This window comes from Chelonia mydas, chromosome 1 (assembly GCF_015237465.2).
Source record: "Chelonia mydas isolate rCheMyd1 chromosome 1, rCheMyd1.pri.v2, whole genome shotgun sequence".
Classification (NCBI taxonomy): domain Eukaryota; kingdom Metazoa; phylum Chordata; order Testudines; family Cheloniidae; genus Chelonia; species Chelonia mydas.
In genome coordinates, this window is record NC_057849.1 from 305,152,110 (window position 1) to 305,177,140 (window position 25,031).

At 45.1% G+C, this 25,031-nt stretch overlaps 1 protein-coding gene across 9 annotated transcripts in view; it reads left to right on the forward strand.

The window, feature by feature from the left end:
• The window catches only part of PTPRZ1 (protein tyrosine phosphatase receptor type Z1), a 193,627-nt gene that overhangs the window by 99,686 nt on the left and 68,910 nt on the right, over positions 1-25,031 (forward strand). For all 9 annotated transcript variants that reach the window (XM_037888956.2, XM_037888951.2, XM_037888954.2 and 6 more), the window contains exons 7-8: positions 8,597-8,754; positions 9,466-9,616. In XM_037888956.2, coding sequence (XP_037744884.1) covers positions 8,597-8,754; positions 9,466-9,616 — 309 coding nt within the window. The remainder of the gene's footprint in view (positions 1-8,596; positions 8,755-9,465; positions 9,617-25,031) is intronic.

Below are 25,031 nucleotides of genomic sequence, written 5' to 3' on the forward strand. Positions count from 1 at the left end.
GATAGCCCTGTGGAAGCTTGCAACGCATGATTGCTACTGGTCAGTCGGAAATCAATTTGGAGTGGGCAAATCTACTGTGGGGGCTGCTGTGATGCAAGTAGCCAGTGCAATCACTGACCTTCTGCTAACAAGGGTAGTGACTCTGGGAAATGCACAGGTCATAGTGGATGGCTTTGCTGCAATGGGGTTCCCTAACTGTGGTGGGGCGATAGACAGAACGCATATCCCTATCTTGGCACCAGACCACCTTGCTAACCAGTACGTAAACCGCAAGGGTTACTTGTCAATGGTGCTGCAAGCACTGGTGGATCACAAGGGATGTTTCACAGACATCAACGTGGGATGGCTGGAAAAGGTGCATGACGCTCGCATCTTTAGGAACTCGAGACTGTTCAAACAGCTGCAAGAAGGGCCTTACTTCCCAGACCAGAAAATTACCATCGGGGATGTTGAAATGCCAGTAGTTATCATTGGGAACCCAGCTTACCACTTGTGCCCATGGCTCATGAAGCCATACACAGGCAACCTGGACAGTGGTAAGGAGCAGTTCAACTATAGGCTGAGCAAGTGCAGAATGGTGGTAGAATGTGTCTTTGGACGTTTAAAAAGCTCTCTGGCTCTGTTTGCTGACTAGGTTAGACCTCAGTGCAATCAATAGTCCCTTTGTTATTGCTGCTTGTTGTGTGCTCCATAATATCTGTGAGAGTAAGGGGGAGATGTTTATGGCGGGGTGGGAGGTTGAGGCAAATTGCCTGGCGGCCGATTTTGAGCAGCCAGACACCAGGGCGATCAAAAGAGCACAGCTAGGCACGCTGCGCAACAGAGAGGCTTTGAAAACCAGTTTCATGACTGGACAGCCTACAGTGTGACAGTTGTGTGTGTTTCTCCTTGATGCAAAACTGCCCCCCTTTATTGAATTTACTTCCCTATAAGCCAATCCTCCTCCCCCCTTTGACCACAGCTGGCAAAGGAAATAAAGTCCGTATTGTTTTGAATCCATGCATTTATTTATTAAAAAAAGGGAGATCCCTGACAAGGTATCCTGGGTGGGGTGTGGTGGGGGAGGAGGGAAGGACAAGGCCACATTGCTTGTTGTAGCCACACTACAAATCAAAGATGTTTAAATGCCAGCCTTCTGTTGCTTGGGCCGTCCTCTGGAGTGGAGTGGCTGGGTGCCCGGAGCCTCCCACCACCCCCGTGTTCTTGGGCGTCTGGGTGAGGAGGATATGGAACTTGGGGAGGAGGGCAGGCGGCTGTACAGTGGATGCAGCGGCGATCTGTGCTCTTGTTGCCTTTCCTGCAGCTCCACCAGACGCCTGAGCATGTCCGTTTGCTCCCCCATTAGCCTCAGCATTGCATCCTGCACCTTCTGATCATGCTCACTTAATGCTTTCCTGGCCTCTGTCACTGAATGCCTCCATGCATTCAGCTGTGCCCTATCAGTGCAGGAGGACTGTATGAGCTCCGAAAACATGTCATCGAGTGTGTTTTTTCCTGCCTTCTAATCTGCGATAACCTCAGGGACGGAGATGATATGGGGAGCATAGAAACATTTGCACCTGCAGGGGGGATAAAAAGGGAGAGTAAAATTTAAGATGATACATTTCTGAGAACAAAAGGGAGACTCTTCAACAGTGAATCAAGCAATTCACAGCAGACAGCACATGTGCTTTAGGTACAAGGTCGCATTTTGCCTTTTATATTGCGTGCCTGCCGGTATGGTGACACATCACATACGGCTGGGCAACAGAATTCGGTTTCCAGGCAGCCATGGTAAGCCAAAGGTTTACACAGGGTTGGCTTCTTCTGCCTTCATAACACGTGGGAATGGTTTCAAACTGCAGCGTCCTCCTTTCCCATAGCAAGCAATGCCGGTTGGGTTTGCCATTCAAAAGGAGCGGCTGCGGTTTGTTGGGGGATGTGCAGCACAACCTTCCCCCCACCCCACCGCGTGGCTATTCTCTGGGATGATCCCTTCACCCCTCCCCCCACCACATGGCTATTCTCAGGGATGATCCCTTTTAGTCAAGCGCAAACAGCCCAGCTTGAATGGGGTCCTTTTACTGTTCCCTTACAAAAATTCCCCTGTTTCAACCAGGTGACCATGAATGATATCACTCTCCTGAGGATAACACAGGAAGACATAGCCCTAATGTTGCTTGAATGCGACCAAAACCCAGGACCATTCGCTGCCATGCTTTGTGCTGCAATGATTCCAGACTACTTGCTACTGGCTTAGCATCATAAAGTGTCCTACCACGGAGGACGAAATAAGGCAGCCCTCCCCAGAAACCTTCTGCAAAGGCTTTCAGAGTACCTCCAGGAGAGCTTCATGGAGACGTCTGGGGATGGAGCGGGAATCCTCCAGAGACATGTTAACAGACTTTTCCAATAGCTGTACTGGCCGCAAATGCATCACAATTCTTCAGGGCAAATCAAACATTACACTACGGGGTTAAAAGCAATTGTGTTTAGTTACAAATGTGCACTCACCAGAGGTGCCTTCTCCGGCTTCAGGGTCCAGGAAACTGCCTTGGGAGGGTATTGGCTCCAGGGTGATGAAAAGGTCGTGGCTGCCGGGGAGAACAGATTCTCCGCTTGTCTGCTGCACATTCTCCTCCTCCTCCTCATCCACAAAATCCTCCTCCATGTTGCGTGAGACTCCCACACCCCCTTGAAGGTGTCCATGGACAGTGGTGGGGTAGTGGTAAGGTCCCCCCCCAAGAATGCCATGCAGCTGATCATAGAAGCAGCACGTATGGGGCTCTGACCCGGAGCGACTGTTTGCCTCCTTTGTCTTTTGGTAGGTTTGCCTGAGCTCCTTAACTTTCACGAGGCACTGCTGTGTGTCCCTGTTGTAGCCTCTCCACCATGCCCTGTGTGATTTTGGCATATACATATTAGCATTTCTTCTTTCTGATCGGAGTTCGGCCTGCACAGATTCTTCTCCCCATACAGCAATCAGATCCAGTGTCTCCCGTTAGCTCCATGCTGGAGCTCATTTGCAATTCTGGGGGGACTGCATGGTCACCTGTGCTGCTGAGCGCGCCATGCTGACCAAACAGGGAATGAAATTCAGAATTTCCCAGGGCTTTTCCTGTGTACCTGGCTAGTGCATCGGAGTCGAAAGCGCTGTCCAGAGCGGTCACATTGGAGCACTCTGGGATAGCCCTGGAGGCCAATTCTGTCACACTGCATATGCACTACCCCGTAAAACTGCTTGTGTCAATGTAGGAAGTTTATATGCTTCACCACTACAGCAGTACAGCTGTAACCGTGCTGTTGCAGCAGCTTTAGTGTAGATAAGCCTCACCCTGCCTGGCTCATCAGTTTCTCTGGCTATAAAATGGGGATAAAAATACCTACCTTCTGTAAAAAGTCCTCTGAAATATATGGATTTAAAATGTAAAGTATTGATTATTTATTATGATTAGTTATTATAGGATGTATGTCATAAACTTTTAAACATTTAGCCCCCAAAATGGAAGCAGATATCTGGTCTCCAACAGACAAACACAAAACAAGGTGATGGAACTTTTATAGGTTATGAGGACAAGGTGAATTGTGTAAATCAGCTAGGATTCATTATTACAACTGGTCAAAACTCACCAAAATTTCTCAGAAACGAGAAATCCTACTTTGAAATCTGGTTTTGTTCTGAGTTTTTCAAAAAATATTCAAAAATTTCTCTCAAACTGGATATCATGGAAAAAAAAATCATTTAGAAAACACTGACACATGGTGGTTCTGAAAGGAAATATGCTCCCTGGGACAGGTAGATGCTGACTGAAATTAACATTATCAGTTTCAGTCAGCAGCTTCCCATGATCCCAGGATCTGCAAATCCAGGCATGGAGACACCTGGTCTTCCAGATTCCTGGTCCAACTTGGGAATCAGCAGCATGATGAGCCAGCTGGCCCGGGAGTCTGGAAGCCCTGGGGTCACCACCCCAGGCAAGTCTACATAGCAGGGTTGTCCCAGAGCCATGGACTGGAAGCCCATCTCAAGACTTCAAGACTCCTGGCTGTACGGCAGAGAGCCTGGAAGCCTCAAGAGCCCTAGCTCAAGCTGTAGTTCTCAGGGCTTCCATGCTCCCTGCCACAGAGACAGGAGCCAAGCACTGATTAGACATGGGGCTCCTAGGGCTTCAGTATTCCCTGCTGTGAAGCCAGGATCCTACACTCTGAGGGTACGTCTAGAGCCCTGTGCGGATACAAAAATTTGGATCTGCATCTGATCTGCACCTGAGGTAATTAAATTGTATCCAATCCGCAATCTACATGCCACCTTTTATCCACACAGGCACCTTCTACAGAAGGGGTTCTCAACCAGGCGCCTGTGGCCCCCTGGGGGGGGGGGGGCAATGAGCCAGTTTCAAGGGGTCCAGGAGCCCCATGGGGCAGAAGCCCAGAGCCCTGAACCCCAGCGCCCCTCTGCAGGGCTGGAGTCCAGAGTCCCAGTGCCCAGAGTCCTGGCGCACCCCAGGGGTCTACAGCTGAGAGCTCCTCCCCCACAGGGCTCTGGGCTTTAGCCTTGCTGGGAGCACTGGGGCTTCAGCCGCCCTGCTCTGGAGGGTGTGGGGGTGGGTGACAGGGCTCAGAGCTCCAGGCTTTAGCCCTGTACGGGGCACTGGGACTCAGAGCTCTGCCTTAGCCCTGCCAGGGGCTCTTGGGACTCTGGGCTTTAGCCCCACAGGGGCACAAGGGCTTGGGGCTTCAGTCCTGTGGGCAGATCCTCTGAAACCGCAGCCCTACAAGGGGCCATTAATCCTCGGTTGAGCTAGAGCCCGGGGCGGATAAAAAAAAAATTGGATCCACGTCCGATCCAAGATGATAAGCAATACGACCACATCCACAGATGCATATATCCATGGATATAAAGCAGATATCTGTGGCTTTGCAGGGCTCTAGCTATGTCTACATTGCAATAAGAGACGTGCGTTAGCGAATCTCAGAAGCTGGGTCAACTGACTTGGGCTTGCATGTGGGGCTAAAAATAGCACTCTTGATGTTTGGACCCAGGGTGGAGCCTGGGTTCTGAAACCTGGGAGCAGGGAGGCTCTCAGAGCCCTAGTGAGAACGTCTGCCCTGCTATTTTTAGCCCCACAGCACCAGCTCTGTGAGCCCTGGCCAGTTGACCTAGGCTCTGAGACTCACTGCCACATTGTTTTTTAAAAAACAAACACAAACAAAATGTAGACATACCCTCAGAACCGCAACTAGAGCCTGGGTTTCCAGGGCTGCCAGCCTCCACACCAAGGAGCCTGGAAAACCTGGATGCCCTATCATGACATGACTGCACCAGAACACGAAAGCCTGGCACCCACAGTAGCTGGCCTTGTGAGCAGGCAGGGAAGTGGTTCCATTGTAATCCTGCTCGCAAGTCGATGAAAGTTTGTCAAACCTGACTTGCTTTCGCAAGACACTTTAGGTTTGATGAACTGGCACTTTCTGACAAAACTGTGTTTCGTCAAAACATTTCTGACCAGCCCTATTCATTAGTCTTAGATGCCATGCTTACATGAGACACCTGAAGGGAAATTGTAACCTATCAAGGTAGACTCCATCCAACAACCTTGCTGAGGAGCTGGAAAGCCAAGGGCAGCAGGTGTCAAGCACATGACACTTTAATGATGAACAGAACACGCTTTATTTGAATAGATCTAAGTGAGCTCACAAAATTCAGACCAAAACTAATTCAGATGGTTTATACTGGAGAAAGATGTGTAGTACATCTTCTGTTTTGTATATTAAAAGGAGAGTTGCTGAGCTCTCAGGCTCTAGAGTGGAAGTTCTCAGTTTCTTCCCAGGCTAACACTCTGGGAGTAGAAACCAGTCATGTTACTATTTGACATAGGACATTTTCTCTTGAAACTTCTCAAATGTTTAGTTTTATAGTCTAGACTGTGAAACAGAACACAAGTTAAAACAACGAGGAGTACTTGTGGCACCTTGGAGACTAACAAGTTCATTTGTTAGTCTCCAAGGTGCCACAAGTACTCCTCGTTGTTTTTGTTGATATAGACTAACATGGCTACCACTCAGAAACCAGAACACAAGTTGTTACTAACATCCAAAGTTCCACAAGCTTTTGAAGAACTTCTAGCAAAGGAAGTTATCTTATCAGGACACTTGCTGTAAATGTCAGGTTTGATATCCTGATGCTCACAACTACAAAAGGGTTTGTGAAGATAGAATTATTTAACTAGATCTACACTAGATTGTTAGGGTGGCTGCAATCTGAAGATGCCTAGCAGGTTGACAGAATACTACAGATAGGTGGAAAGATTTTGCTCAACCCTGTTAAAAGTTCCCCTGTCATCAGATGTGGACAAGAACAAGTCATTTTGAAAGAAAAGGTGGTTTCTAAGACTTGACTCAGTAGAACAGCTGTGATTCTGTGCAATAAAATGGCAAACAGTTTATAGCCGAATGTTAAGGTGATGCTAAATGGGAATGAATTACAAACACCACTGAGGACAGATATAATGCAGAGGTACATGACTAGGTTAGAAATACATGCATGTGGAGAAAATAATTTGGAAAGGATATTTATTGAGATAGGGAAGTTTTCAAAGCAGTAGCATTGAAATGAACCTAGGGTTGATAAACAGCAAATTATATAGACATGAGTCCGATTTTGTCTAAAATCGCATCTAAAAGGATCAGTGGTATTTTAGGTGACACAGTCATCTCATGGAAGTGGGATTGTCCAAAAGCTGGTAAATTCCTGCACTTGAGGAAGCTAGTATAATCTCTGCCAGTTCCACTGACTGGTTCCTGCTACCTCACCAGCTGAATCTCAGTCCAAGCCCCAATCCTGGCAAGACACCGGGGAAGTGGATCAACTGCACCAGCCAGACAGTTACGCGCGTGACTAAATGTGTAAGTGGGGTTTTTCCATGCTCTTCAGTGGGTGCAAAGCATCTAAGTGAACTGGAATGTTTCTCCTCCCTCCTCGGATGTGTGCGTATGCAAAGGGGAGTAAGGGCTTCTCTACACTTGAAACACTACAGCGGCACAGCTCCAGCACTTCAGTATAGACCAGAGATGGGCAAACTATGGCCCGCGGGCCACATCCAGCCCGCAGGACTATCCTGCCCGGCCCTTGAGCTCCCGGCCAGGGAGGCTAGCCCCTGGTCCTGTTCCTGCTGTTCCCCCTCCCCCATAGCCTCAGCTCGCTGTGCTGCCAGTGCTCTGGCCTGCTTCTCCTGCCAGGCAGGGTGGCGGCGGGGCTGGCTCTGGCTGGGCGGCGGAGTTGCGAGCTCCTTCCGCTCCGAGGTAAGGGGGTGGGGAGTGGGGGAGGTTGGATAAGGGAAAGGGGGTCCCAGGGGGCAGTCAGGAGACAGGGAGCAGTTGGATGGGGAGGAGGTTCGTGGGGGGGCGGACGGGGGGCAGCAGGGGTTGGATAGGGGGTGGGGTCCCAGGGGGTGGGATCCCAGGGGGTGGTTAGGGGCAGGGGTGTGGACAGGGGTCAGGGAGCAGAGGGGGTTGGATGGGGAGGTCCTGGGGGGCGGTTAGGGGCAGGGGTCCTGGGAGGGGGCAGTCAGGGGACAAGGAGCGGGGGGGGGTTGGATGGGTTGGAGGTTCTGAGGGGGGCAGTCAGGGGGCAGATAGGGGTGGGGTCCAGGCTGTTTGGAGAGGCACAGCCTTCCCTACCTGGCCCTCCATAAAGTTTTGCAACCCTCATGTGTCCCTCGGGCCAAAAAGTTTCCCCACCCCTGGTATAGACACTGTCTACACAAACATGAGGGGTTCTCCCATAGTCATAGTAATCTACCTCCCTCACTGGTAGTACCTAGGTTGATGGGAAAATTCTTCTGTTGACCTAATGCTGTCTACTCCGGGGGTTAGGTCAGCATAGCTACATCTCTCATGGGTGTGAAGTGTTCACACTCTAAGAAATGAAGCTACACTGATGTGAGCTCCCCGTGCAGACCATCCCTTACCGTTGTGTATAGGGCAGTCACCTGAAGTGTTATATCATCTTGAAAGAGGTCTTCATCTCCCGTTCTCTCTCTTGTAACATTGTTCCTTGAGCTTTCCCATTCTTTTTCACCATGTTTCACTATTTCCTGCATCTCAACACAGTTTGCTCCAGGCTAGAGTAATGTAATGCTCAGTGTGTTCCAATGAAGTAACACTTTTCTAGACTAGATGGCACACCATATGCAGCTTTCATACCTCTTCCCTGCCCCACAGAGGGTAAGAGGTACTGTGAATGTGATGTATTGAATGATCTTGACTCCAAGTTCAGTAGCGGTCTAAGTCATTCAGCACTTCATGGGAGTCCCAGGTGCAAAGGCTAAAAGCGTTGTTCCTTGAAGCTCACTGCCGAGATGAAGATTGGGAGTTCTGAGTTTACAGCTAAACTTCAGCCTTCCATAAAGTAGCTCATTAGAACCGTCTGCTGACCCAGTAGCATTATTGTTTTAGGATCTTTGTTAAAACTTAAGTGCAAAGGACCCAACCTTTCATAGGCTGAACAGCTGTTGAAATCAGACTCCAAGTGTCCTCAAACATTCCTTTGGTTCTCTTGCAGCTCTACTTTTGTTTTATTCAATATCTTAATAATTTGAATATAAATGTTTTTCAGGAAAACAGGCTGCATTAGAGCCATTTGTTTTGCTGAACCTTTTACCGAACTCAACAGACAAATATTACACTTATAATGGATCTTTGTCAACGCCTCCCTGCTCAGAGACAGTCGAATGGATTGTGTTTAAGGATACCATTAGCATTTCTGAAAACCAGGTAATTCATTTAATCCATGTGAAAGAAATTGTTCTTATTTGCAAGGAAAAACAGTTTTCATGTATGGGGTAAAAAAGTGCAGGGCATTCTTTCTAGCCTAACATTTCTTTTTTCTAGCTTTTCATTGCACATGTTTCAATTAAAATCTATTTGTTTGAGTAATCCCCTCCACCCCCACCCCCACCTCCCTTTTAATTCATGGCTACATTCTGACTACATGCCTGTGCAAAGGTAAACTACTAACCCAAAGCAAGTAGGAAGCACTGGAGGAATAGTGACTCGGGACATCTCTGTAATTAAAAAACCACAACTGGCCCATGCCAGCTGACTCAGGCTACTGGAGATCAGGCTAAGGGGCAGTTTAATTGTGATATAGACATTCAGGCATGGGCTGGAACCAGGCTCTAGGACTTCTGTGTGGTGGGAGGTCCCAGTGTTTGAGCTGCAGCCCACGCCCAAATGTCTACACTGCAATTAAACAGCCCCTTAGCCCAAGCCCCACAAGCCAAGTCAGCTGGCATGGGCCAGCTGCAAGTGTCTAATTGCAGTGTACACATACCCTCAGAGGTATGTGTCTGAATCAGTGTTTCCTGGGGTTACTCCTGAACTGAGACAATCTCGGCCTTCCCTTTCTCAGAGTTGTGCCTAATATCAGAATCCAGTTAATTTTTATGACTTCTTAGGGGAAGTGTGCTGTCTTTCATTTTTCAGTTGGCTGTATTTTGTGAAGTCCTTACAATGCAGCAGTCTGGCTATGTCATGCTGATGGATTACCTGCAAAACAACTTTAGAGAACAACAATATAAATTCTTTGGACAGGTGTTTTCCTCATATACTGGCCAAGAAGAACTTCATGAAGCAGGTATTTATGGAGTAATTACTACTGCAGGCTTCACAGATTATAAGACTTTTTTAAGTATAACTATTGACCCCAATAACAAGATCCTGGTTTTAACTTGAAGGAGAAAAGAGCCTAATAACTCACAGCTTTAAGAGACAAGTTAGTGCTCATAAAAAAAAAAAGCCAGATTAAATGGAGTGGAAAATTAAATTCTTGCATCTACAGAGCACATGGCTATCAGTCCAAGCATCCCCATGCAGCCCTTTTAATTGTTTCAACACTGATCAAAGCTGTCATCTTGAGGGGTATGCAGTGTTGTTGTAGCCATGTCAGTCCCAGGATATTAGAGACAGAAGGTGGGGGGCAAGGTAATATCTTTTATTGGACCAACTTCTGTTAGTGAGAGAGACAAGCTTTTGAGCTACACAGAGCTCTTCCTCAGGTCTGGGAAAGGTACTCAAAGTGTCACAGCTAAATACAAGGTGGAACAGATAATTTAGCATAAGTAGTTTGTACATATTCTAAGAGGAACCATTCAAAGTAAAGTGGCCCATTGACAACACTGCAGTTGTAGGGGTGAAAAAGTACTTAATTTTCCATACAAATTTAATTTTGTTGTGTGATCCCTGTCCAGTAGCGTCTAAAAGGAGACCACCAAATTCATTTCACTTAACCTACCAAGCAACTGCAAGAGAAGCTACTTCTGATCAGCCATAACTCAGACCACTGTGTGAGTCTTACTGTAAATGGTTACAGCATCAACGGTCAAATTTTGTTTTCTCTTATACCTGCGGAATCTCACTTAAATCATTAGCAATGACTTCCATGTAACTGAAAGGAAAATTTGGCACTAAATCTGTTTATTAGGGATTTATACTCACAAGCACAAAATCACGCCCCAAAACGGGGAGGGGGGAAGAGTGGTAATTTTTACCAGCTTAGATTCCATGAACCATGGGCGCCAATTTTATTACTGCAGTGGCTGATGTCCACACTACCTTCCTTCTGTTGGTGGTGCGAGTCCTCACCAGGAGCACTTCCACCAACTGATGAGGGGCAGTGTGGGGGATGAGAGCCAGGGTTCTCAACTCCACACAGCTCCCTGCCAGGAGCCCCGCTCTCTTCCCCCACCCCACCCGCAGACTCTTGGATCCCCGCTGAGACCTGGGGGTCAGCCATCCAGGCTTCTCGGCTCCCTGAGTGGGGAGCCTGCGGGCAGCATCCCAATTGCGAGTGGGGAGCCAGGAGCAGCTGGGCTCTACCTGCCCAGCATTCTTGTCAATTTCATGGCTTCAGCATGGAGCCATGAAATTGACAAGACAGCCAGTGTAAGTAATGTAGTGTCTACACAGACACTGTCACCCTAACTACACCAATGTAAGCCTTATGCCTCTCATGGAGGTGGAGTGATGTCGGTGTAGTAGGGCACTTACATCAGCGGGAGGAAGGTTGTAGTGTGTACACTGACATAATTAGGTCAACGTAAGCTGCCTTGTGTTGACCTAACTGTGTAGTATAGACCAGGCCTAAGATTTTTCCCCTCCCAAGGAGATGCTTGAAGGAGGGCCCACAGAGGCAGATCATTCCCTCAGATGGATCATCCTTTTGAGTTTAGGGGATCCATGTTGTTGGGAGGGGATGAGGCCTCTCAAGCCTGTGGAACTTGGGATCCACCGATAAGGTTTTCCCTGGGGATGAGACCCCATACTCACAGTGAGAGAAGGAATCTGCATGGATGGCTCCTTCTTCCACTCTGCCTCTCTCTCCATCTGGCAGCACTTCTGCCAACGGTCACGTCCCTGCAGGCCACTAGCACTAGTGGAAGGAACCCAGAGGGAGTTAATACAGCTTTGAGCTGTGTTATCCCCACCTGGGTTTCCACATAGAAATAGGGGGCAGAGTGGGGGATGGTGCCACAGAAAGTGGGCTACTGCTCTATCCTTCCCATCCCACACCCAAAAGCCTGGAGGAGTCCTCTCTGGGTTGACTCTCAGAAGTGTGTGGGTTTACACAATGTGGGATAGAACTGCAGAGGTAGATTTGTATCCAACTTCTCCCTTTCTGCCCTTTCATTGCGCATATGTGGAGAAACTATCTAAAGTTAGCAAGGCCCTTTTCTACTCTCAGTCACACAGTCAGTGTACAGAGGGAGTAACCTAAACTCCACTACTGATTAAATATTTTGTATTTATTCAAAACATCTGACTGTTGTGCAATTAAAACCTCATACTTAACATGGTATGAATATAGTTTGACTTTTCGATAGCTTCCAGTTTCAGACTAGCACAGTAGATATTTTCACACATGACTGATAGACTTATATAACAGGGTATGTGCACATTGCAATAAAAAACCTGCCGCACCTAGTCTCAGCGCCCAGGTCAGCTGACTCGGGCTCATGGGGCTCAGGCGGTGGGGCTAAAAATTGCTGTGTAAATGTTCAGGCTTGGGCTGGAGCCCAGCGAGGTGGGGGTTTGTCTCAGAATCCAAGCTCAGACATCTACACTGCAGATTTTAGCTCTGCAGCCTGACCCCGTGAGCCTAAGTCAGCTCACCAAGGCCAGCTGAGCCATGGGTCTTTTATTGCAGTGTAAACGTACAGGCACAGAACAAAGTGTTTTCCATCTACTGAGCTTAAGAAACATTTATTCTGCTCTTCATATCACCCTGGCAACAAACACATGTAGTATTTGTTCTGAAGTAGGAATTTAAAGTTGCTAATTGTAGGTTAAACATTCTGCTCTGCCCATAGGCAAAATGGAGGGCTCGGTACAGGTTAATAAAAATTCCAGGTGTGCACATATTTTAAAATTCCACCTAACACGTTTAACTCACTGTAAATAAAGGAAAAGGTGATTACTCTTGATGTGAATACATATAGCTGCCTTTAATATTAACATCAGCTATGGATGTGTATCAAGAGCAATATTTATCTAAATTGTGTGCACTTGTTCTGAACAGCTAGTAGGTAAAGAAACTAGAAGAAAACTCATTGTTCTGAAAGGATCTTAAGGAGCTCTGAAATGCTGAAATATAAAAATTAAAACATGAATGGCTAACTTCAGTAATAAATGGAATCGTATGCTGTTTATTTTCTCTAACCAACAGAAACTACAACTAATATTGTACTTAGCAGAAGAAAAATCTGATTTACCTTCAGTTAACATAGGAGAAATTGCAACATGAGCCCTTACTCAAGTGCCCATTTGAAAAGTTAAAATTATATAATAAGGAGATTAGGGCCAAATTCTCCTCCAGTTGGAATCAATGCAATCTCTCATAGAGATTAGGATTGCGCCTTTCATTTATTATTATTGGTTATCTGAGTGGAATTGTCCTAGGAGGTGTAGAAGGCTGCTAGTGATGGGAAATACATTCTCTATTGAACTAACACACTGGGTTCAGAAATGAGCTGTCAGGAATTTCCACGCAGCCATGCCAGCGTTGGCAAACATACCTTGCAGAGACTGCTTTGTTTTAGGTTTAAAAGTATTTCATTCTCTAAGCCTGCACAGTGTTGCATGTAATTTTCATTAGTAGTAGACTAAAAGACTGCACGTCAGGGCCCAACACAGAAAGCTTGTGAGAAAACTTTAGCCCTTTATCTGTCCCCAGCAGAAATGAAAATCTATTTATGTCTAACAATGATCAATTGTTGTTAATATACATCTGAAAATAATATTGACAGACACCAAGCTGCTTATATAACATGTCAGCAGATGTACTCCTCTAACGGTGTCCTGTAGGGTAGCTGTAGAAATACAGCTCCTGGTAATCTTACCCAGAATCAGTAAAGACATAAAAAGCCTATAGGTTCTTCAAATTAAAGACCAAATGTATGTGCTCAGCATAAAACACCTTTTAACTCACCGTTTTGTATTTTCCTTAGAACTAGAGCTGTGTGAAACTCAGCAATTTCTCTTTACAGGATCTCGTGCAGATATTGGGTCACAGCCTCAAGCCCGATTATGGCCTCCTAATACCACTCATAAAGGAGACATAATTCAACCACAAATCACCAGCAGACAATTTCCCTGGCACAGGGAACTCTGGTGCTGACACATCTGTGCCACTGCTGGGTCCTGCGTCTGAGGCTATGTCTACATTACTGTCATAAGCCGACCTACGCTATGCAACTCCAGCTATGTGAATAACGTAGCTGGAGTTGATGGATCTTAGGTCGAGTTACCGCAGGGTCTACACCGTGGGGAGGTCGACGGGAGAAACTCTCCCGTTGATTTACCTTACTCTTCTCGTTGGAGGTAGAGTACAGGGATCGACTGGAGAGTGATCTGCTGTCGATTTGGCAAGTCTTCATTAGACCCACTAAATCAACCGCTGGTGGATTGATCTCAGAGCGTCGATCCGGGCTATAGTGTAGACCTGCCCTGTGCCTCCCCTCCTTCCAGCATAGAGGATGTGTTGTAGCATAGCAGAGCATGACCATGCCAATCCTCCACTGGCATAGGGTCCACTAAGGACCCTACTCCAGTGGCAAAAGTTAGAGCTGTTGCTGGACAGCTCTAAGTGGCATCTGGGTTGGGTTTGGCCCTCAGAATTGGGGTGCTGGAACCAGCTCCCTGCTGCATCCTGGAACTCAGGAGCAAGACAGAAATGGTCCCATTTTCTTCGGACTGATTATCATGGTCTCACAAATAATACCCAGAGTGTCACTTTCAATTTTGAATTCAAATTCAAGATCTCGAAACCAAACTCAGTCAAAACTCTTGGGATTCACCTGAATCCACATCAAAATTGAAACCAAACCAAACTTCAAAATTCACATGATTTTTGAGTTGCAATCTATTTGGGGCAGGGTTGTAAAATACTTAAGAATGATCAATAACAGAACAACAAATTATGTAAAATCATAAATTGGCCTAGGTTCCCTCAAAATTAGGCCCAGAGTCACTCAAACCACTCATGAACCATAGAAAACCTTTACACCAAGCTGATATAAATTCCTAGTTGGTAACCCAACATGAAAACAGATCAGTTGTGTGGATTTGGAGGGTTTTTTTGGGGGGGCGCAAATATTTCAAACAGGTCTAGGTAAGACATTGTCACATTAGTGTATGGCAACTTTCTCTTTTAGCTAAGCCAACAATTCATCGCTGTTTTGACCAAAATAATAGTGAATTACATGGAGCCCAGAAACACAACATGCCTGACCAACATGTAATGCAGGATTTTGAAGTTGGGCTGCTGCATTTTGTGGCATGTGACATGTCTCCTAGTCAAGGAAAAGGCATCACAAAGTGTCTTTCAAGCATAGGCACCAACTCCATGGGTGGCTCAAGCACCCACTGAAAAAAAATAGGGGTGCTCAGTACCTGCAGGGCCAGATTAATCTTTTGTTGGCCCCAATGCCCAGACCATGGCCCTATGCCCCGCTCTGCCCATGATCTGTCCTGAGGCCCTGCCCCTGCTTGGCCTCTTCCCCCCTCAAAAGTCCTGCCTGACCTCCACCCCAAGACACTACCCCCCCTCAGCCTCTTTCCCTCCCAAGGCTCTGCCTGACACTCCACCCCCGAAGCCCTGCCCCCATTTAGTCTCTTTCCCCTGAAACCCTACCTGCGCTCCACTCTGAGGCCCCACCCCCACTCAGCCTCTTTCCCCCAAGGCCCTGCCCCCGCTCACCTTCTTCCCCACAAGGCCCCACCTGCTGCTCACACAGGAGGAATGGGGCAGAGAGGAGCACCCATCAGCAAAACCAAAAATCAGTGTCTGTGCTTTCAAGCAATGACATGTCACTAAAGCTGCAGCATGTCACATGGCACACAATGTGTCTCACACTTTGCAAAAGCCATTTCCATTCAGTTGTGTTGTCCTGCACAGGATAGTCTGGAAAAAAACAGTTAACTGTTCCTGCTCATCAATAACACATATTGAATCATAAATAGATTAATTACACAGGAAGAACAGTAGCCAGACCATTCTGGCAGAGCAGTTATAAATGTACTGTGACAAAGCTCTGTCCTTGTCTCCATGGGTCCCACATTTCCTGGCAGATTTCACTAGCCTCAGAGGCTCACTGTGACCCTCCACATAACCCTTCTTTCTCTAGAGACAGGGGTCACAGTCTACTGACCCATTTTCATCATAAGCCAGCAAGGGAGGTGAGGAGAAGCTATCCTCCCTTGCACAGTCTCTGTTGTCTCCCAGTCTCAGTGATTAATCAGGGGGCACAAAGGGGGGAGCCCAGGCCCACCCTCTACTCTGGGCTCCAGCCCAGGGACCCTACAGCATCAGCTATGGTAGCTGACCTTTTAGAAACATGACACATACAATTCCCTGGGCTACTTCCCCACAGCAGCCCCCATTTCCTCAGGCTCCACTTCACCCTTACCTCAGGGCCTCCTTCCTTGTGCCTGATATGGTGTGTACTGCTCAGTCTCTCCAACAGCACAACTTCCTCCCACAGCTCCTGACATTCACACCCACCTGACCAACTGGGAGGCTTTTAACTAGTTTCAGCCAGTCCCTGATTGGCTTCAGGTGTCCCAATCAACCTAGCCTTCTCCCTGCCTTCTGGAAAGTTCTTAATTGGCCCCAGGTGTCTTAACTGACCTGGAGCAGCTGCCATTTAAGTTATCCTGGTACCAGAGATTTGTTTAGCCTGGAGCTAATATATCTACCTCCCACTACTTTTCTATAGCCATCTGGCCGTGCCCAGTCACAGTACATAGGTAGCCAAAAGTCCCCAGTATTTTAGAAAGTGTCACAAATCCGGTGTCCCTGAATGCTGGATTTTGTGTTCAGAGCTCAGAGTTAAATGTAGGTCACATCATTATTATTTTTTTAGCATCCGTAAAGTGATAAAACCCCTCAGAGTTAGACAGTCCCTGCTCCAAAGAACTTTGCTAAACAAACAGGAGACACTGGGCAGTCCAAAGAGGGAACAGTTTGAGGGTTTCTTTTTTTATTCACTGTTTATTTCATTTTAAACTCACTTTTTGAGATACATTTTTATAAGGTAGATGAAAGAGGAGAGAATGGTGGCTCACTGGGACAGAGAAGTCATTACACACAAAAGGGAGTAGCATCAAGAAAGGCACAGAAGGCCTGATTCCACTCATGTCAATGGGAAATTTTCCATAGATTTCAATGGGTGCTAGTTTAGACCCAGAGGAGGGTGCTGAAAAAGCAATGAATGCAGCGTTGAAGTTGGCATTGTTAGCAGAATGTAGTGGGCATGGGAGGCAATAAGTGGCTTTATTTTTTTTAATTGCATGAATGTGGTTTGGAAGAAGTGGTTTGGGGGTATTTTTCACCTAGGCTAGTAAAGTGAAGTCCTCAGGCTAATAGCTGCCTGGAACCCTTGCACCACTGGTTTTGGATGTTGGCTTTGTGTGTTTTGTATGAAGATGTTTCAATTATTTTATCTGGTGCTCACTGCTTCTCCCAGCTCCTTCTCCTACACAAACTCCGTTGCTCTGTGAACCCTGCTATCAAGCAGTGTTCTGTCCCCATGCCCCTGCCTAAATCTTCCCCACACCCTCCAACTGCTGGGCTACTTCTTTCCAGCAATTCTCCCTGCAGCTGCTCATCTTCGTCTCACTAGCTTTCTCCCATTCAGCTGCTAGAAGGCTGGATCTTTCCCTCTGCATCCTCTGGGCTCTGTATCCCCTGCAGTGTCTCTGTCCCTTACCCCCCCAGCAGCTGTTAGGGCTATTGTCCTGTGCCAGCTGGCAGCTTCTCCTCCTCAATCCTGTGCCTCCTGTACTTCCAAGTCTGTTTAGGCCTCTTCTTCCTGTGTCTATGTTCTTTGAGTCACTGGGGAAGGCTCCTGGCCCCATCCACCTGGTCTCATTGACCAGCTTAGATTGATTTTGGTTCCTATCCTTGGGAGGAACCTATTGCTCTCAGGGTTGCTGCTTGTGCACAAGGGAGGGGACCTGCTGATTGACTGAACTGAACACTACATTAGATGATTTAAAGTGATGATTTAAACTGTATCATCCGTATCTACAGTGCTCACTAGTAGGAATGCTACAGCTACAACCTGCAGTGAGGGTGACTAAAAAGACATAGCCACCTGATAATACGTAGGACTGCCAAATCACTTTCAATCTCAACCTCCCCCTTTCACCATGGAAAGACTCTGAATTCCCATGCGAAGAGGGAGGTGAGCCAGTTGCTTCCCCATACAGCCAATTCAACAGAGCACTGAGCACTGGGTTATGTCCTACCTATTGACAGCATCCCTCATCATAGGTGCCGGAGCTAGGGGTCCTGGGGGTGCTGCTGCACCCCCTGGCTTGAAGTGGTTTTCCATATACAGGGTTTATAATTTAGTTCAGTGGCTCTCAGCTGCGCACTATACAAATTGTTCCAGCATCCCTGTTCCTCATGGTTGCTTGCAATTGAAAAAGCATACGTCCTCTGGTTATTTGTATTGATTTCCTTATGCCATCTGGAGGGCAGGAACTGTAACAGCAACAGTTGGAGTGATTTAATGTAATTGAAAGTGGTTTGAAAAGACAATTTATTGTGATTATTCATATTTTCTCATACTGCACCTAAAGGAATTCATTATAATGAAGACATTAACACATCACCACTGTACATCCAAAATATGAAAATGGGCTCAGTGATAGGTTTGAGAATAATTTATAAGGATCATCAGTGTGTCCTGATGAGGGAAAAGAAAGACATGCTCACTAATTTTTGTTGTTTTATTTGCTCATACAAAAAAAAAAAGAAGAAAAAAAAGAACTTTTAGAACATCCCTCCAGTCTGTTGTAGAGAAGTTTGCTTTTGCAAAACAATATTTAGTTTCAGTGCCCTCCTGTGGTCAAGATGCAAACTGCAAGGTTAATTAAAAGTTCAATATCCGATCCTGTCCCTCTATTGCAAACTGCACTTTTGTCTTCACAAGATTTGTCCTCATGGAATCTTTGAGGAATTCAGCTGCTAAAAACTAAGAAGTCTCTACTAAGCATGTGTGAAATATGATTTTTCAAAAGCTTATAATGGCCAAATTTGGACAGATTTTCACACAGATGGCAAAAGGCATATCTATTTACAGAGTAGTTGTAGACATGTTGGTCTCAGGATATTAGAAAGAGGAGGTGGGGGAGGACATATCTTTTATTGGATCAACTTCTGTTGGTGAAAGAGACAAGCTTACACAGCTACTCAAAGGCCATTCCCCAACCAATTTCAGGTCCCGGCTCCAAAGAAATAATACCATCCCCTCACCTCACAGGGGTCTTGTTAAAATAAATTAGTTAATGTTTGTGAAGCACTTATATGCCATAGCAACGAGAACCAGACTAAAGCCCAATTGTTGTCTTCAGAGCAGGGTTTGCATAGAGTACAGTAAATAGGGCCTAGGGTAGGGGCACACAATGAACGGTCAGGAGAAAACAAAAATTGAACAGCTACACTATCCATCCTGTGCACTGAATGAGGCAGGGGCCCTATGGAATAAATAGCATGTGATCATGTAATTAAAGGCTGTATCATATGCACATGAACAAGGAGGGGGAGATTATACAGGAAACTTTATTTCTACCATTTCCTACCTTTTGGGTGCTTGACTTTGCAACCTTAACAATGTTCTTTTAACACAGTTTTTTGTTTGTAATTTTTATTTACATTGTAGTAGCACCAAAAAACATGGTAGGCTCTGTGCTTTCTGTGTACAGAGAAAGACACAGTCCATCCTGCAAAGATTTGACAATCTAAGAAGACAAGTGGCATATGATGGGTGAGGGGCCCAGTCAACATATACAATTTTGTACATGCTTTTTAAATTAAATGAACAAATATCACCGATATCTCAACTTGTCTGTTATTAGTTGGCCAGTTGCTTATCAGACTCATGTAAGAAGTGGGTCTTTAGAGGGGATGTAGAAGGAGAAGACAGAGGGCTAAGGACTGAGCCATGTAGAACCCCCACAGAGAATGAGTGAAGGGATGAGATGGATGGCAGGAATGGCCAGAGAGGTAGGAGGAGACCAGAAGAGGACGGAGCCACTATCGTCTCCGGAGAGAGCAAGGTTTGGAGAAGGAGAATGGATTTGACAAGGCTGAAATCAGCAGAGGAGATGAGGACAGAGTGGAAGCACTGAGATTACTGCAGGAACAGGTCATTAGAGTTTGTGAAAGGAGCATTAGATTGGATTCCAGGACACTAATATCTCCTAGAAGTAGGATTAGAGGAGGTAATGGAAAGTGATATCTGAAAAGCTCTCTCTATTAACTTCATTAAAGATTCTCATAGCTGTCCCAGGCTAGAATAGAAAATAATACTGTATGTATTAACCCTGGACTAGGGTCACTTTACTCTTCAGTGTAAAGTGACATGGTCTGTCATCTTTTAGTTAGCCTTGGCAAAACAGTTTGTATACTAAGTTAATGTGACTTAGTCATGTAGGGATAAACCCCTTAGGCTTGGTGTGCTAATTTACACCACACACTGGTCCAGTTCTCTGGTAATTTAAGTAGTAAAGTGACAAAATCTGATTCTCCCATGTAATTTTTATTCAGTCACCTGTATTTTGGAAGAGTATTTAGGTGTTAGGCGGACCTGGCATGTAAAGGCTGATGGATGGAAAACAGAATGAACAGAACAGTGGTACTCATGAACTAACTTTTATTTCAGAGGGCAAATTTCAGTCCCACAAACATTTTCTAATAAATAAATGTTGAACTTAACATGTCTAGTTTGCATTTGTTCTTGCTTCTCTTTCTTTTTCCTTGACTCCTTCAGTTTTCTTCTCTCTCTTGCTCTTTCTTTCTTTTTTTTTTTTTCATCTTCCATAGCGCTCTCTCCTTTGAGGGTCATATAATGATTAGTAGGGACAGTAAAAATAATTTGAACTTACATAGCCTCTTTCTTCTGAGGATCTCAGAATCCTCTGCAAACAGCTGGTTAACTCTCAGCCACTGTGAAGTAGGTACTTTTATAGCCATTGGATCCATTTTTACATAGGAAGATTAAGTGACATGTTCAAAGCCACATAAAGACCCTGTGGAAGAGCCAGAAAAAAGTACCCAAAAGATTTTGCTCTGAGTCTTATGTTCTAACCACTACACAACATGTACACTGGGTCTCATGTAATTGGATTTGTCCAGATGTCTATCGCATAATTTGTTTATCCTTAACGCTTCCTTCACTTGCCCCTTGCCTTCCTCTCTAAGAAAAATGGAGATCTGTGTTTATGAATTCAAACAATCTTGAATGGAACACGTACATTTACAGGGTTACACTTTAATCATAGAATCATAGAATATCAGGGTTGGAAGGGACCTCAGGAGGTCATCTAGTCCAACCCCCTGCTCAAAGCAGGACCAATCCCCAATTTTTGCCCCATATCCCTAAATGGCCCCCTCAAGGATTGAACTCACAACCCTGGGTTTAGCAGGCCAAAGCTCATGTTGTAAGTAACATGCAATAACTGGTTATGCAATAGGGAGACACATTTATTATAATGCATTGCAATCAAATCTTAACAGATGACATTATAAGGGAGGCAGTTATTTGGTTGTTACAGCACAGGATTGGGAGTGAGAAGTGTATATTGCAACTCTCCCAGTGACTTGACGCTCGACCTTTTTAAAATTTATTTGTATTGTTTTTATATAAAATATAAACACAATGAAACAAAACATACACAAGATGGAAATAGTATATTAAATAATACAATTCAACACTCATTATTTTCAAAACCTGGAAAACAAACAAACAAAATCTGAACCCATAGATGTCATGCAGGGCATCAATGATTAAAGTGACTAAATAAGTAAGAACATAACCTCTGAGTATCAGGGACTAATATGTACTAAACTACAAAAATATGCAATAGTTTCATGTGTGACCAGACATACTCATATTTTTTCCAGGCATTTCTATTAGACTGAGTCATTTTTTTCACTAATGCAGTAGTAGGGAGCTCACTAAGCCAGTCTGTGTATGAGGAAGCAATTAAAGATGTCCATTGTCTCAAAATAACTCTTTTGGCCACTAACATTTTTTTACTGTAATCCATTTCTTAATGTTAACTGGTAATACCAACTCATTCAGCACCCCTAAAATACCCAAGTTTGGAGAAGGAAAGATAGCAACACTTAAAGTTTTTGAGAGAACACTGAATATGGCATTCCAGAACATGTGCATTTTTGACAGGTATAGAGGATGTGTTGGCCAACATGCACTGTGTGATGCCAATCTAGCCTTAAACAAATGTTCTGGAGTCCAGTATTGCCTGTTTAATATCTCATTCTGGAAGAATCTCAAGGATAAAGAACTTGAAGTATCTTTCACATGAAGCCAGATATCTTCCCAAGTTTCTGTTGTGACAGTAAGGCTAAGTACTTTTCCCCATTTTTCTTGGAGATCGAGGAGGTAGTGCAAAGCATTAAGACACCTATTAAATTCCTACTATATGACTTTTGTTTCCATATTTCTTAACATGCTCTTCTAGAAGTGAGAGAGTTGAAACAGACCAATTGTCCCCTTATCCTTGCATGAATCTTTGAGCACAGCTGCTGCAACAAGGAACTATGAGACAAGGACAGCTGATATTTGTGACACATGTAATTGAAGGAGGCCGGTCTATCATCTTGTACTATATCTTTCATTTTTATGAATCCTTTTGCTGTCCAAATTGTCTTAAGTATGGAGTTGGCCTTGATCCTGAGACATGGGTTATATCATAGTGGTACAAGAAGAGAATTAGCAAGGTCGCACGCTGAAATGCCCCTTGTAGATGCAAAGACTGGACTTTTCCTTAAGGGCATGGGTAGCCTCTTAAGGTATATAAAAGAAGAAAGGGAACCAAATGGCATAGTTAAGCTTTGTTCCATTTAAAACTAGGCCGTGTGTATACACAGCTACTAGAAGGGAACCACCTTACAGCAGGGCACATTTGGAATGCTAGATAATATAGATACAAATCTGGCAATCCCATGATCCTGCAGTTGCCCTGGATTTTTTAGGAGTTTTGTGTGACAAGTGAGGCCATTTTTTAAATCTCATATAAATTGTATGATAAGCCTGTTTATTCAAGGAAAGAGCAAGTGGGAGATCTTGAAAGACAAGAGGCTAATGATAAAAGTCTATCTTGGGCAGATATTCATTTTGGCTATTTCTATTCTCCCCAGTAAGGGAGGTTTCTTTTAATATATAGTCCATATTTATAGAAACCATTTCAAGAAGATTAGTACAAATTTTAATACCTAAATAAGTTATTTCCTTTCATATTTTGAAATGGAAAATGCTGAAACTGAGAAGAATCTGGTCTCTTGGATATATCCATTGCTTGTGATTTATCCCAGTTAATGCAAAAGCCAGAGATCTTTCAAAAAATTATAAACTACATTTAATAATGATCAGAGGATTCTTCAGTAGTACTATTATATCATCAACATATAAGCTGATTTTGTATTCTCTCCTGTTTCCAGTCAAACCTTCAGTGGCTGAGTGCTGATATATGTACATTGCCAGTGCTTCAAGAGAGATTGAAAAAGGAGGGGTGAAAAGGGACAGACAGCCCTGTCGTGTCCCTTTTTCTAGCTGAAATATGGGCAAAACAATTCAATTGGTTGATAGTAAAGTGCAGGGAGAGTTGTATAATACTGATCCAAACCAGGAATATTGGTCCAAATCTGAATTCTTGTAGTATTCATTCAGAATTTATTAGGTAAGGCCATTCAACCTTATCAAAGGCTTTCTCTGCATCTAGAGATAACTCTATGGAGGGAACATCTGACATCTGAGCTTGCTGGATCAAGTGAGCAATTTTTCTTGTGTTAGCAGCAGCCAATCTGCCTTTAATGAAAGCAATCTGATCTGCATGTATAATTGTTGCGACGATAGTGTTGAATCATGCAGCTAAAATTTTTGCATTTATTTTGCAATCTGTGTTCAATAGAGATATGGGGCAGAAGTCATCACAGTTGTGACCATCTTTTTTCTTCTTTAATATTAAGTAATTAAAGCAGTTCTCATGTCATGAGTAAGGCTACGATTTAGTCACGGAGGTCGCGGAAGTCATGGAATCCGTGAATTCCAGCGACCTCCGTGACGTCAACCTATGGTGATCAGGAGCTGCAGGGTCCCCTGCCACCCATGGAGGCTAGGGGCTGTGGGGTACCCCAGCCATCTCTGGTGGCCCCCGGAGCTCCAAGCTGCTGTAGGTGGCGGGGATACCCTGCAGCTCCCAGGCAGCGGGGAACTCCGGAGCTGAGGAATCCCCAAGCTCCCAGCTGCTGCAGGTGGCGTGGGAACACTGGAGATCTCGGCCACCACAGGCAGTGGTGGAACCCCCAAGCTCTCAACCATGGTGGGTCCCAGAGCTGTGGGCTGCAGGGGCACCCCACAGCTCCCAGCCCCCCGCAGGACCAAGAGCTGCAGGCGGCAGGGGTACCCCACGGCTCCCAGGTGCTGCAGGCAGCGGAAGGCTCCATACCTACCAGCCGTGGGCTGCAGGGGACCATGGAGCTCCAACACCCAACCTGCGGTGGGAGCTCCCGGAGCTCCTAGCCACTGTGCAGCTGCGCCGCTGCAGGCGGTGTGGGGACCCACAGATCCGCATTTTGTCACTAATATTTTTAGTAAAAGTCACGGACAGGTCACGGCTTCCATTAATTTTTCTTTACTGCCCTGACCTGTCCGTGACTTTTACTAAAAATATCCATGACAAAATCTTAGCCTTAGTCATGAGACATGGTTTCTTTTTGGAATGTTTCAGTGAAGACCTTTGAAAGAATAGAAGGTAGCTGATTACAAAATGTTTTGTAGAAATCTCCTGGAAAGCCATCCATCCCAGGGGCCTTGTCAGAATTCATATTTTTATAGCCTGTTCAATGTCTTGTGTTGTGATAGCTTAGTCCATAAACAAGACTTGTTCTGAAGTTAGGGGTGAAAAGACACGCCCTTCAGTGAAATCATCACATTTATTAAAGTCAAATTGGTTGATTATATAAAGGCTAGATAGAATTGTTTCAATTGGTTATTTATATCTATTGGTTCAAGGACAGTACTCCTGTCTTCTAGTAAGAAGGAAAAAATATTGTTGTGGCTAGCCACATCTTAAGTCTTCTGGCAAGTAGTTTACCTGCTTTATATCGCCGTTCACAATATCTTTGTTTGACCCCGTTGTGTGCAAATTCAACTTGGCTGGATAAGCATTCCTTATATTTCTATTTGGTGTTGATTAGAGAATGCAGGATGTTTTCATTATTTGGGTCAGTCTCATGTATTCTCTGCAACTCGTCTATTTCCTTGTTCTGAGAATCTTGTAACTTGAGTCTCGTTTTCTTCTTTTGGGATGCACACTTTATGCATTCACCCCTTACAGTAGCTTTCAGAGCTTTCCAAAAAATGGTATCTGACGTAAATTAATGCTTATTTTCTTCTATGAAGTTAAACATGACTGAGTAAACTGTGGAACAGAGCTTTTAGAATCAGTGTCCGCTTCCACCT